At 51.5% G+C, this 14,210-nt stretch overlaps 1 protein-coding gene across 16 annotated transcripts in view; it reads left to right on the top strand.

Annotated features, from left to right (window-relative positions):
• The window catches only part of PRRC2B (proline rich coiled-coil 2B), an 87,255-nt gene that overhangs the window by 17,612 nt on the left and 55,433 nt on the right, over positions 1-14,210 (top strand). For 15 of the 16 annotated variants that reach the window (XM_088841080.1, XM_088841079.1, XM_088841078.1 and 12 more), the window contains exons 2-4: positions 10,343-10,512; positions 11,503-11,680; positions 13,693-13,795. In XM_088841080.1, the coding sequence (XP_088697206.1) occupies positions 10,398-10,512; positions 11,503-11,680; positions 13,693-13,795 (396 nt within the window). In that variant the 5' untranslated portion in view covers positions 10,343-10,397. The remainder of the gene's footprint in view (positions 1-10,342; positions 10,513-11,502; positions 11,681-13,692; positions 13,796-14,210) is intronic. The other variant, XM_088841076.1, reaches the window with a different exon arrangement.

The following is a 14,210-nucleotide window of genomic DNA, read 5'->3' as shown; positions in this document are numbered from 1 at the left end:
CTGCTGCTGCGTCACTTCAGTCGTGTCCAACTCTGTGTGACCCCATAGACGGAAGCCCACCAGGCTCCCCCGTCCCTGGGATTCTCCAAGCAAGAACACTGGAGTGGGTTGCCATTTTCTTCTCCAATGTGTGAAAGTGAAAAGTGAAAGTGAAGTCGCTCAGTCGTGTCCGACCCTTAGCGACCCCATGGACTGCAGCCCACCAGGCTCCTCCATCCATGGGATTTTCTAGGCAAGAGTACTGGAGTGGCTTGCCATTGCCTTCTCTGGTTCTCAAATCTAGACTTCTCTTAATTTATCCAGAGGGGAGGGGAAGAGGGGGCTGATGTGGGAGGCTGGCTGTTGTACAGACAGCCTTTCTGCAAGTGCTCCCAGCTCTAACATCCTCTACCCTGCTCCCACCCCAGCCCTAGCCCTGCAGTCTTACAGGGCACCCACTGCTCCTAGGACTTCCTGAGCTCTCTGGAGTCCTCAGTTTCTAGGATCCTTTAATCTCCTAAGTTTGTTACTAACTCCTGTCTGTTCTTTGCTAAAGTTGTCCGTGTCTTTTGGGTTCTCTTTGTTGTCGTTTTTTAGAGGGTTTTGGAAGGATGAGTCATAAATGCCTGTGGTCCTTATACCATGTTTAGCCAGAACACCCCTGCTTTTTAAAGTTTCTGTGAATCAAGTGAAATTGAATGAAGGTCATTTCTGGGATGTGTGTGCACATGTAGATAGGTATACAGTCACCTTTACGTTTGTATGTGTAATTGTGTGTGTCTGTTTGTTGATGACACCACTCAGCTGCTTTTTTCCACATGATCAGTGGTGGTTGTCTCTTAGTGTCAGGACATCTAGAGCTGCTGTTTGCAGTTGTGGCTGCAGAGGTTTGCAAGACCGTGAAGAAAGGGTGGGTTGGGATGTCCATTTGGCACCACGTGCTTACAGAGCTCTCTGCTCTCTTGAGAAGGGAGGGAGCCTGAAGGTGCAGGGTGGGTGGGAGTAAGGGAGTGACTAGGCCTGTTGGTGGATTCCTGCTCTGCCACGGAGGTCTCCATCGCACCTTGGGACCACTGTCTCTAGTCTCTGCAACAGCCTTGCAAGTAGATCTGTCCCCACGGCGGGGTTTGGGCTCACAGGCTCCTTCCGTCCTGGCGGTCTGTGTGGAGAGACCTGCTGCCTGCTGGAGGGAATTGGTCCTCGTGGGGAGGGCTCGCCCCCAGAGCTCGTGTGGCAGCAGTGGCTGCTCCCTGGTGATAGAGCCAGTCTCTCTGTCTGTCTCTACCGTCCTCTGTTTTCAGCAGTGGATCTGTGAGGTCCTGGGGTTTGGGAAGGTTGGAAGGCGTGCTGTCTCCTGGGCTAAAGAAAAGCACTTCCTGCCAGTTAGTCCTCTCGCTTGGCTTGCGTCCAGTGCCCAGACTCCAGCTGCTGCAGGTGACATCACTCCAACAGGAAGGGCTTTGGGTGTAAACACAGTCGCTGCTGGCTGCTTCTGGCTGCTTCGGGTGGGGAGAGTGACGCGTGGCTGGCTGGGACAACGGCCTTCGGTGTTTGTGCTCAGCTTGTCTGCAATATTCTCTAAGCTTTCCTTAAAATCGCATTCATAATTTTTTTAAACAGATCTGTTTAGAATTTAGATAGTAGTTTTTGACTTCCGTTGCTGAACTCTCTTGAAATAGGAAACAAAACCACAACAGAAGAGTAGCGGGAGGCAGATAATTAGCATTGCAGCCCAGTGGCCCCTGCCTTCCAGTGACTTGTGCTGGTAAAGAGGTCCAGCAGTGTGACTGGGAGCTGGTTGACGGGTGATCATTTTTCATTTTGTTTTTTAAGATTTACAGTTTTTCTGTATCAAGCATATATTCCTTGTTACTAAAACATGTTAGAAGTAAATGAATGAGTAGGACCAGGGCTGTCCACCTCAAGTCTGTCCTTACCCCAGCGTGTGGTTGCCTTGAATACCCCTGCTTACTGCCCTCACGTGGGAAACCTTGAAACCGGGGCAGTTCAGTGCTGTTCAAAATGTAGTCACAGTGGAGTGTTGATCTCGAGGGTTTCTGAGCTTTAAAGCACATCTCTGTCTCCTAAGAATTAATTAAAGGCATCCACAGGCAGATCCTGAACCCCCGTGAATTTTCGGTCTTGGTTTGAAGGTCTGCTTTCTGCCGTCAGGGTCCTTGGGCTGTGAGACCACAGAGGGGTCAGGTCCCTGGAGCCTGGAGGTAGGCAGGAAGCTGAAGGCGTCACTGGCCGCAGGGGAGTTGGAGGATTGAGTAGTGTTGCAGGGCCAGTGGTGGTGCTGAGCCTGGGGCCCGACCTGTGGGAGAGCCCTGGGTCGCATGTGTTGTGTTCTTCATTTATTTATTCATTATGCCAGACCTTTGAGGTGCATAGCAGGGTGTTCATCTCAGTAAATCCACAGGGAAACCGGCCAGCGTGGAGGTGACATACTGACCTGAGTTTGGAGAGAGGAGAGCGGTGGGAGTGGGGTGGGGACGAGAGTGGTTGGGGTGTGGGCTCACCTGTTGGCCCTGAATTTGACCCTCCAGCGAGCGTTGGAATGAGGTTGAAGGTATCTGAGCAGGTGCCCGTGACCTGGTTTGGTTCCTGTGGGGGGTGGTTAGGGCTGGACGGGGTTCAGGGAAGTAGGGGCGGGGCTTGCAGACCCCAAAGTGTGCCGGAGAAGAGGGGGTGGGGAAGGACTCTAGTCCCTGCAGCGTGGGCCTTCGCCCTTACTGCCTTTATGTTTGACTGCTGCAGCTTCCCAAGTGTGCTGTCTCCTGGGGGTGTGGCCCTCTGTGCATCCCTCTTCTCGCATCGTTCCCATCCCTTTGTTCCCTCAGGCCTTTACTTTCCTTATGCTTGTTCTCCTTCCCTGTGGAGGTTTGTGCTGTGTTCTGCAGTCATGCCTCACGCCTGTCCTGGAGAAACCTCACCTGCCTGGGGCTCCTGCAGGTGGAATGATTGAGCCCAAGCTCCAGCTTTGCAGGTGGGCCAGCTGCTGCCTGTTAGGGCCTGGAGAGATGGGGGGGTCCCCTGCTTCCGGCAGATCAACCTGATTTTCTGATTGGGGCCCTGAAGGGAGCCACTGAAAGCTGGAGGTGTGGAGTTGGTGGTTCTGTCGCTGGGTGAGACAGCAGAAGCTCCCCTGCAAACCTCGGTGGGGTTCCCCACTCTCCACCCCTCACCACATCTGGGGCATATGTGAACCCCTTTTTGTTGAGTCCATTTCCATATCTACTTCTCCCTTTAGACTAGGGGTCAGCTGGCTGCAGCCCCCAACTCCGGCCCCCTTCCTGTTTTGGTGAATGGAGTTTGCTGGAACCCAGCTCTGCTGCTTTCTGTTGTCTGGTTGCAGCAGTGCAGGGCAGGGTGGTTGATGTATGATGGAGATGCTCAGTCTGGCCCTCCACAGAAGGCACTGTGGAGCCTGCTCTGGAGGGCGGGCTGGGGTCTTTGTTGCCTCCACGTGCCCAGCACTGAGTAACCCCTCGTCAGCTACAGAGTGGGCAGCACACGTCTGAGAACTTGAACTCGGTGGTTGGCACCTACCCCCGTGTTAGCGTTCTTTTTCCTCAGACCCTGACATGTTGGAGAAGAATGGGATTATTTATTCATCTCATCCCGGATTGTGTGGTGATGGTTCTTTATGTTCTGAGACTGGGCAAGCACACTGTCCGGTGACCATGTCCTTTCCAGACCTGCTTATTTCCTGACCTGTTTATCCAGCCCCGCTCTCTGCTCCCATTCCTGAACGGTTCATGCTTTTTGGTGTGTTCTGTGTGGCAGTGGGATCTTTCCTTCCTTTCTCCTCACCCCAGGTTGGGGGCTTCTGCTTGTGCCTGGTGGCAGTGGCGCCGGGGCTGAACGCATTTTGGTGAGGCTTGTGGCTCTTCCCCGGGATCCCTCTGCTCTGCGCACGCAGTGGGCCCTTCAGTGTCAGTGACCGGAGGAGAGAGCCACGTGGTGCTGGCCGCAGGTGTCCTCAGGATTTAGGACTGCTTAGGAAAGCAGATGATTAGCCCAAGTGTTGCCAGACTGAGGGAGACCTGTGAAAAGCCTGGGTTTGCCCCAATGTAAACCTGGCTGTTGTTGGTCAGCAGCACTGGCATGTAGAAAATGCTGTGTGTTTAAGCACCTTGCCCAGTCCTGCCATCTGTGCAGTTGCCCAGGAGGCACCCTTTGAGCCACGGTTGCCACATGTCTGAGCCAGGGCGCTTGCTGTCCCCCAGGCCGAGCCCCAGCAGCCTGGGGTCAGGGTCCCTGGGCAGGGAGTCTGCAGCCAGGTGTCCCCGCCCAGGCTCCAGCCTGCCTCAGCACTCAGTGGCCTGTGACCCTGGACGGTTTACTCCTCTGTCCTGACCATAATGTAGTGTCCTTCTCTGTAAAGCAGGCTGATGACCGTAGTGTTTTCTGAGCATGGAGGACAGTGAGTATCAGCGGGTACCCAGCTCGCCCTGAGTGCTACCCCGGGGAGTCCCTGGCTGGGCGGGCGTCTGCCACTGGCTTGTACCCAAGTGGAAGTGAAATGAATCCTATTACTTGGAAATGGCTTTTTATAAGCTGGAAGCTGGGAGGTCCTCTCTCTAGTGGACGAGAGCAGGCGTCTTCTGGTGACCTGAAGTCTGGGACTACTGTCTGGAGGGGTGGGGCCTGGACTAAGTTGTCTCTTTTGGCGAATCTTTCTGGTTCTTTGTTCTTACAGAGTCTGGCCTCTCGGCACTTTTAGGAAGGTTGCCAAAATAGGCAGACCTGGATTTAAGATGTCCTTTTCTTCATTCCCCTAAAGTTGTCTTCACATGGATTTTGGGTGCTTTTTGCTTCTTTCTTTCTAGGTGAGAATGCCCAGGTAGGGGGCGGGCCTGGGTGGTGGGGAGGGCTTCCAGCAGGAGGGCAGGACGGGGCTCCCATGTCTTGTAGTTGCTGTAGATGGAGTACTGAGGATCCAAATTAGATCTTGTTTAGAAAAAAAAAGCAACGCCCTAGAAAAGAATTCTGCTTCCTACAAAAGGGAGCGCGTGCAGAGTGAGAGCCCTGGCTGGGCTCCAGGCTTGCTTTGTGCCGCCTGCAGAGCCTGGAGACACCACTGGTTTGTCCCCAAAGAGCCAGGCTGAACGGACATGCCCCTGACCCACCAGAAGCGTGTTCTCTTGCCTCCCAGCCATGAGCCACACCCACGTTTGCCTGTACGTCTCTGCCATCTGACAGGCTAGTCGAGCCCTTGTGTAATCTTTGCGTGTGTATTGACAGACCAGAAACTCAGCAGATAAGCTGAGTAAAGCCGTACTAACAGTATTCTGGGCCTGATGTTTGCGAAAACCCAGGGTAGGCAGAGCAGCCAGAGACCCAAGTGGGGCAGAGCTGGGCCCTAGACGTGACCCCGATTCTTGGAGGAGATGGATACCTGCGTGCTGGTGGGGAAACCAGAATGATTTTATTTGTATTTGGTGTTTGTTCAGTGAAGTCTGGCTTAAAAGAACTCTTGCATGCCCCAAGGCTGGTGTCTGTAACCTTGCTTTGTAAAGGGCCAGGTAAATACCAGTAGTTGTTGCTCTATGGGCCCTGTGCGGCCTCTTGCAGTTTCCCCACGCTGGCTGTATGTAACTGGCCCGCCCTGCTGGAAGGGAGAATTGGGCCTGCAGGACGTCCATCTGTGCACTCTGACGTGGAGCCTTATGGTGAGCAAGTATCAGGCCCCCTTCCCCACAGGGGCTGTTTCCATAGCAATGGGGACTCAGTCACATTGCCTGTTAGCACCCCAGATTTCTGTAGGAATGCAGAGTCCGATGTGTGGTGAGATGCTGCTTTGACAGTAAACCATGTAATTCCATGGCTGTGGGTTATTAACATTGGGTATGTTTGATTTTAGAACCTGTTGGCATTTGTGAAATCTGGCCGTGGTCCCTCAGTCTGTGTGGGAAAACTGAGGTCTAGAGCGGCTGGTAGTGTTCTCGAGTGCATAACTTGGTTAAAAAGTGGGAAAAGGGCCTTCCAAAAAGTACGTCTGTGGGTTCAGAGCAAATGTTGGTCCAGCGCGTTCCTGTCTTGGCTTCACTGAGGGGCTTTTTAAAGGAGGAGAAAGCATATTCCCTGAATGTGGTAGGTGCTCAATTAGCATTTGCTGAGGGGTTGAGTTTATTTAGAGGACATAATTCAAGCAACAATTGTTGACCAATTTAACACTTCTTAGCTCCAATTGGCTCAGATTTTTTCCTTATTTTTTTCCAGGATGCCAAGAGTGGGGGTGTGGTCAGGCTCTGGTTCTCTAGTGCTTCTTGGGGGTGAGTGTGGGACTGGTTAGTTCTGAGTGGTGTGGTGTCACCAGGAGACCCACTGAGTGCTCTGTGTCCACTCTGACCTGTGTGCACTCTGACCTCTGCCCGCGGGCCCAGGCAGTGTAGAATCAGGGAGATCTGTTCGTATCAGTGAACTGATGGAAATTTGGACTAATGAATATTTACTTAAGATTTCCTTTTTATCGAGGTAGCACTGGTTTATAACATTGTATGTTTTATCTGCACAACTTTGTGTTTCTATTTCTTGTGCCCCAGAGCATGTGGACCACAAAACATTGAGTTTCCATCCTTCATCTTACAGATGATCCTTTTGCCATTTCTTCTCTCCTTGTCCCTCCCTTTCTGCTCACCACTGTTCTCTGTATCTGTGTGTTCTTGTTTGCTTTGGTTTCATTTATTTTTTGTTTGTTGGTTTGATTTTTATATTCCACCTGTGAGTTGAATTCATACAATACTTGTCTTTCTCCATCTGACATATTTCACTTATCATAATACCCTAAAGGTTCATCCTTGTTGTCACAAATGGCAAAGTTTTGTCTTTTTAAATGGCCGGGTAGTATTTCATTGTGTATATGTTTCACAACTTCTTTATTCATTTATCCTTTTTGCTATTGTAAATAATGCTGTGATGAACGTTGGGGTACATACATCTTTTCAAATTAATATTTTTGTATTCTTTGCATAAATTCCCAGAGTGGGATTGTCAGATTATGTGATAGTTCAAGTCTTTTAATTTTTTTGATTGCCCAGAATGTCTGATGAATAATTTTTATTTCACTTGTCTTTGTTGGTTTGGTTTTTAGTTCAGTAAGGAATAGTGTATCTGGATTTAAATGGGTGATGTTGCATCTGTAGTCTTGCAAGTCGTGTGGCTGGGAGGAAGGCACCTCTGGCTTTGTTCAGAAGTGTTTGTAGGTTCAGGGGCAGCAGAGATGTGGCTGTGACTTAGCATTTCCCATGACTGTGCTAAAGTGAGACATTCTGGAACATGCTTCTTATTAATCAGCTGTGTGACTGCAGACATGTAGGCTGGACGTGGGGCGGAGGTTGTGTTCCAGGCCCAGCTTAGGGCTTGGACACATGGCAGTGCCTGCCTAGTAAAGACATGTTGAATGAATGAATATATTAGTTTTCTGTTGTTGCTGTGATTGATGACCATAAAACTCCAGTGGCTGTAAACAAAACAGACACATTCTTTCCTGGTTCTGGATGTTGGAAGTCTTCAGTGATGCTGCTGGGCTGAAATCAAAGCAGCGGCAGGGCTGCGTTCCTCCTGGGGGCTTTCCTGGCCTGTTCAGCTTTTCTGGGCGGCATGCACCCCTCTGCTCTTAGTCCTCTTCGAGCTTTAAAGAGCCTTACTCCAACCTGTGCTCCTGTTAACCACCCAGACTCTGACCCTCCTGCCTCCCTCTCTAAGACCCTTGTGATTACATTAAGCCCACCGGGATAATCCAGGATAATCTGTCCATTTCAGGATCCTCAATTTAATCACACCTGCAAAGTCCCTGTTGGCTGGGAAGGTAACAGACTCACAGGTTCTGGGAATTAGGGCATCCACACTTCCATTACTCAGCAGGCCGCGGGAGTTTGTGAAGAGTGCTCAGAGTCCTCAGTGGAGTAGTCCCCTACTGATGAATAAGAGATTCCATCCCTCTGCCTGGGCTGCTCCCACTTTGGGGGGCCCCCGGCTTGGACCCCTGCTGGAGCTGTAGGGCCTCCTCAGGGGTCCATGTTCAGGGCTTTTCCTTTTAGACCCAGAGTCAGCAGATTTTGCCAGCCACATGTCCTGTTGCATATTCTTTGTTTTTTAAAGACAAGTGTGAAAATGTGGGGAACAAATCATCTCTACCTTGAGGGCCTAACAAAATGAGCCATTGACTGGGACCTGACTAGTATTTTGCCAACCCATGTTTTGGACTGAGCCCTGCAGGTGGGGCTGCCTGTGGCTGTCACCTTGGGGGCAGTTTTCAAGGGCTTTTTTTAATAGTGCGATGTGCACTCGTGAGTGTATTGGGAGGGGTTCATGTTCCTGTCCTAGTGAACTTTTCTGTTGTTTCTTCTGTCTGACAGAAACATCTGAAAGTTAGATCTCATCTCATCTTAATGGAGAATTTCAGGTGGTTTTCCGTTTGAAAGCCTGTTAATTACTGGTCATTCTGACGTGGGACAAGATCCAGTCTCTTTCCTGCAGGGCCTTGCAGCCCAGTGTTGGGAAGCAGCCTGGGGAGGTTATTACCAGTTCTGACTGTGGCAGAAACTCCCTGTGTGCAGCTTTGGGGATAGGGATTTAAAGATAGAGGGTGTGTGTAGCCCCTGGCATGTGGGCAGGCACCAGAGAGGGAGCTGGCGTGGAGCGCTCTGATGGGTCATCTTGGTGAGCGCTTGAGGTTATTGCTCCTAATTTGTTCCTTCATGGAGCCCTCTCTCCTCTTCTGGCCACTGCCGTGCTCTTGGCATCCTGGGGCCTGAGCGCTGCACTGCGTGGGTCCTCTCCCTGGCTGGCTGTGGCTGCCTAAACCGGGATCTGAGTGAGGAAGGGAGTTAAGTACCCATCCTGGGTGGCTCTGTCCTGGTGGCTCAGTGATAAAGAACCCACCCATCTGCTAATGCAGGGGATGCGGGTTCTATTCCTGGGTTGGATAGATCCTCTGGAGGAGGAAACGGCAACCCACTACAGTATTCTTGCCTGGAGAATCCCGTGGACAGAAGAGCCTGGCGGGCTACAGTTCATGGGGTCCTAAGAGTCAGACACGACTTAGTAATTAAACCATACCACACCGCACCTGGGTGGCTGAAGCCCTGTGGGGAGGAGAGGGGCACTCCCATGAAGGAGGGCGACCGCTGGGTAGGTGACCCCTGCACATCGTATGCACCTCAGGATGCTCAGCCGTGGGTGTCCATCGAGGTGCTGGAGTGTTTCCCGATACAGATTGCGTGCTTATCTGTTCCTGCACCCGAGACAGTGACTGGCAGGGCTTGAGTGTCGCGTCTCATGTGACATGCATGAGAGGACAGGTGCACCCAGCTCACTAGGTGTGCTGCTCGGCCGAGGCGGCTTCAGAATAGGGGGAGATGACTGACCTTCCCGCAGCAGCTACGCCAGGTGCCTCTTGTGAGTCATGGATATTTTTACTTGTGTTTTGTCATTGAAAACATTTTATAAGTAGGCCTAAGTTGATGCTTTAGGTTTTTTTCCCCATACGTTAATTCCAGTGGGAAGTAACAGTCACTTGTACAAGTTTTTGTTCTCCCACGATCAAATTTAGAACCTAAAGCCAATGGTGAGCGTAGAATGAAAGCACTGGAGCTGCTGGTCCTCAGTGCCTGGCACGTGGCCTCACTGGCTGTTTAAATCAATGAATGCCAAAGTGAACGAGGAAGGTGCTTCTGGAGGAGCCAGTGGAAAGGTAGAAGGTGGCACTTGGGAGATGCTGTTTCTTTGGCTGGACTTTCAAGGTTTTCTCCCAGTGGAGGGCAGGCGTGGACAGTACTGCCCGCGTGGACTCCTCTCCCCAAGGGGGCCTGCTCTCTCCCTTCCATGCCTCAGAGAGCCCTGCTCTTGGTGCCTGAACAGGTGTTTCCCTCTGGGCGCTGGTTCTTTGGTTTGAAAAGCGCCCATACCAGCTGCTTGGGTGATGTCCTGGCTGTGTACTTCCTTCTGGTTTGTTTTTCTCATCCTGGGAATGGACAGCTTTCCATGAGGAAGGCATTATTTGTGATGTTACATTGTTGTGCTACATGGGAATGAGCCTTTGCTTTTCCACCTTGAGGAGCTGTCCTTGATTCAGAGGGCCTGATGTGTGGAGTTTACCTCTCATTGTGGCTGGTGAGTGAGAGAGTGCAGCTGATTTTCAGGCAGGGAGAGCTCCTATCATTGGAGGTGGGGTGGTGTCTACAAGATGCTCTTTAAATGTGAGAAAGGCTGCCTATGCGTGGGAAGGGCATCTTTCTAGGGCCAGAGTCCGCAGCTTTCTTCACATCTTCAAGGAGATCCATGATCCCTAAGGATTCAGTTCACTGGATCAGAGGTTCTGGTGGATTAACACTTTTCCCCCCCCATTTCAAAGGCAGATCGGAAGCGGTGCCGAGAAAAATTTCCTTACTAGATGACATTTCATCGCAATGTCCGATCGTTTGGGGCAAATAACCAAGGGCAAGGATGGGAAAAGCAAGTATTCGACTCTCAGCCTGTTTGACAAGTATAAAGGAAAATCAGTAGATTCAATCAGATCCTCAGGTAAGAGCGGGTGGGGGCCCAGTACCTTATGCTTTCCCTTAGGTGAGACTTTTGGGTCTAGGACCAGGAAAACCTAGGGTCGTCTGTCTGGTCAGACAGATGTGGTCCACACAAGCCAGTCTTCTGGGCCCATGGGGTCACCCCCGTAGTTCTGGGGGAGCCCATTACCCTCTACTTCTATGTGATGTCCTATTTCAGACCCTGGAGTATTCCTGACTGCTGTAGCAGGATTATTTCCTCATCTGTCTTGTCTTATTGAAGCTCTGGCTATTTTGAGCCTGATGGGTAGAATGGAATTTAATTTGCACTAGAGTTACCCTTTTTAGCTTTCGTGGTTCTGCTATTCCGGAACTTGGTGGGAAAATTTCCTGTTGATTTCTGTCCACACCCCCTGACAATCTTTTGAATGTTGGGGGCGCTGCTTAGGCTTGGCTGAGTCCCCGCAGTCCTGCTGTCATGAGGCCAGAGCAGTCTCCCCTTGCAGAGGGCTGGTGATTGTGTGGGATGGACATTTTGGGGCCTGGCTCTTCACTTTGTCCACAAGTAACCGAAAGCCTCTGCGGTGGCTTCAGCAGCCTGTGTCTCTGAAGTCCTTGGTGAAGAGCTTGTAAAGTGACTACCAGTTACGACCAAGCACTTTTGTGTGTTTTGGTTTTTTTAAAAAATATTTTCATTTATTTATTTGGCTGCACTGGGTGTTAGTTGCCACACGCAGGATCTTCAGTTGCAGCACGCGGGCTCTTGTAGCATGTGGGGTCAGTTTCCTGACCAGAGATTGAAGCCAGCCCCCTGCATCGGCCCTGCAGAGTCTTAGGTCTCCGGGTCACCAGGGAAGCCCCCTCTGTGTCTTCATGGCAGATCTGCCCCTTGTTTTTCATTTGGTTACCATTGTCATCGTCACTTAGAGTTTAGAAGAGCAGCTGAGTGAGCCCAGCATCTCTGCTTCCGTGACTTCCTGTGCAACATCTCTTTCCATCCCTACCCCTACAGTTATTCCTCGACATGGCTTACAAAGTCTTGGGAAAGTTGCTACGGCCCGGCGCATGCCACCACCTGCAAACCTGCCAAGCCTGAAGTCTGAAAACAAAGGAAACGACCCTAACATCGTGATAGTACCCAAGGACGGAACAGGATGGGCAAACAAGCAGGACCAGCAAGACCCAAAGAGGTGAGAGCGAGGGGTGGGCAGTAGGCGGGAGTTGGAGGACGCCTCTTCCACCTCTCCTCCTGCTCCTGAGTTGTTTCTCGCTTCCTGGCTCCTGGAACCAAAGCAGCAGGGTTTCTGTGAGCCACCTAGTCCGCAGTGATCAGTGTCCCTTGTGCCTTATTAAGAAAGCCCTCATCACTCCCAGAGGAGCTTATGCAATGACTCGAGCCAGTTCCTGCACAAGCCACTGTGGACGGAGCTGAGCGCTTGATTTTGGGTGGGGTCCCTGGGTGCTGGGCCCCAGGTGGAGAAGGAGGAACCTTCCGTGTTGTGGGATTGCAGCGCCCCACACAGGCGGCTGCCCTGCTCCCCACGACCCAGTCATTGAGGAGAGCCATGCCGCGTCAAGACACTCCAGGTCAGTGCGCAGTGGCCGTGCATCAGGGCCGGGCAGGAAGGCATCAGGGCCTCACTAAGGCTGGCAGGCAGAGCCCGGATGCTGGGGTTTGCGTGTCAGGCAGTGGAAACGAAGCAGTTTGGCCTCATCCACCTTTGTGCACTGTGTCCCTGAGGTCTGGCTGCTGATACTCTGGACCCAGAAAGTAATGGTGGCCAAGATCACGGCCTGCCAACCAGGGTCCTTTTCTCTAATTGAAAATGGCCCAAAGCTTCCTGTAGTTACTTCAGACAAGACGTAGAGAGTGAACAGATTATTTGGCCAGGTGATCGATCAGTTTAATAACCAGATATTGTGAACATTTCCTAACAGTCTGAATAGGGATCGTCCCGATTCATGGTATAGTGTGACTTGTAGAATCAGACACTGCTGTGTGATTTCTAGCCAGGCCATTTATTAGCTTTGTGGAAACTGGGGAACCATTTGACTTCTGACCATCAGTGTCCTCCTGTGAAGTACAAATAACCCCTGGCTCCAGGGGCGGCTACAGGAGAGGGGTGAGAGGACACGGGTCACATGCTTGGCACAGGGCCTGGTGGGTGGCAGATGTCAATGTTACTCTTCCTGTCAATCATAGACACTGCAGCCTCTAATGAAACTGATGCTACACGTTTCAGTGTAAGCAGTGAAATGCCTCTGCTACTGCTGGTTCTAGAGAGAGAGGACAAAACCTTATCCAAGTCTTAACACACTGTCGGCATAGCATCAGGCAGCTTGAACGGGGCCGGTGTACTGAAGCATGTTTGCTAGCGAGAGGTGGAGAGCATTGCTGGTGGCAGCAGATGCCGGCGCTGCATCTCTGCTGCCCCCTCCCTGGCAGGTCAGGGAGGTGGCCAAGTGGGGAGGGCCACACCTGCTGGAACTCGGTGTTTGGAGTACACAGAGAAGTTCGTTGTGGTTTTAGCTGTCGGAAGAGAATCTGGAGATTGGCACATCCCAGGCCTTCCACCTGTGTCGTGAGAAGAAAGCGGTGCATCCACGTGTGTTGTCACAGAAAGATGTCGGGGACTGAGTAGAACACAAGTTACTGAGGGGTGTGTGTGGTGTTATACCACTGTGTTAAAAAGTACTATGCTGACATGTGTAGAAAACTCTGCTAGAGTTTCTCTCCAGAGGATGAGATGGTGACACATTTTGTATCATATGTATTTATTTTTACCTTGAGCATATATTTTTTTCATCAACCAATAGGTTAAAAAAAAAATTTCCTCTTTCTGAGTGGTCAGCCCCTGAGGAGCTGTGAACCCTTGGTCAGGAGTGAGAGTTGGGGGCCCCTCCACCCACCACTGTAGCTGCCGTCGGGGCAGATCCTCTGTCTCTCTGTTGTTTGCCCCTTTGCTGTTCACAGCGGGCTTCCAGTCTTTGCAGGCAGAAGGCTCTGCTGGAAGGCAGAGGACTGGCCGTCCTGTTAGGGGTTCGTGAGCAGACCTCACATGTGGTCCAATGCCTCGTTCTCTTGGCCAGCCTAGGAGTCTGCCGGGGGGAGGTATTTTTATCTGCCAGAGGAGGTCGGAATGTGAAGGGACCCTGAGGCGATGGCTTGTCTCATCCTCATGTGTGTCCTGCCTTTGTCCAGTTCCAGTGCAACGGCCTCTCAGCCGCTGGAGTTGCTGCCGCAGCCGGGTTTGCAGAAATCTGTCTCCAATTTACAGAAGCCGACACAGTCGATCAGTCAGGAGGTAGGTGCTGGGGACCCTGTCACCGAGAAGGGTTTTTCTGTGTGACTTGCCCATTCCAGAGGCCAACCTGAAGAGTGACTTTCAAGAAAGACCCCAGATTCAGGATAGTATGTAGATACCTTGTTGGATTCCTGTTGGCTTAGCTCGAGGTGAGTCACCTGGGCAGCTGCATGCTAGATCGGGGTCCCCCAGTGTCTCCCCGGAAGTGAGAGCCATAAGGAGACAGCAAGCGTTAGGCCACAGGAGGTTCAACAGTCTGGTGAGTGTGGAAAACAAAACAAAGCAGTCGCCTTCACTGGGTTTTCTTTGTGTCAGCCTTTCTCTCGGTGTCTTCAGCATGCTGATGTGTCCTGGGTCTCCGGGTGAAGGACATTGTGGACAGCAGTCCCCGAGTTTACTTGTCCTTGGAAATGTC

Source organism: Moschus berezovskii, chromosome 11 (genome assembly GCF_049115385.1).
Source record: "Moschus berezovskii isolate FMDL1 chromosome 11, NW_MosBer_1.0, whole genome shotgun sequence".
In the NCBI taxonomy this organism is placed as follows: Eukaryota; Metazoa; Chordata; class Mammalia; order Artiodactyla; family Moschidae; genus Moschus; species Moschus berezovskii.
The sequence above is the reverse complement of the archived record's forward strand: the minus strand, read 5'-3'. Positions and strand labels throughout refer to the sequence as shown.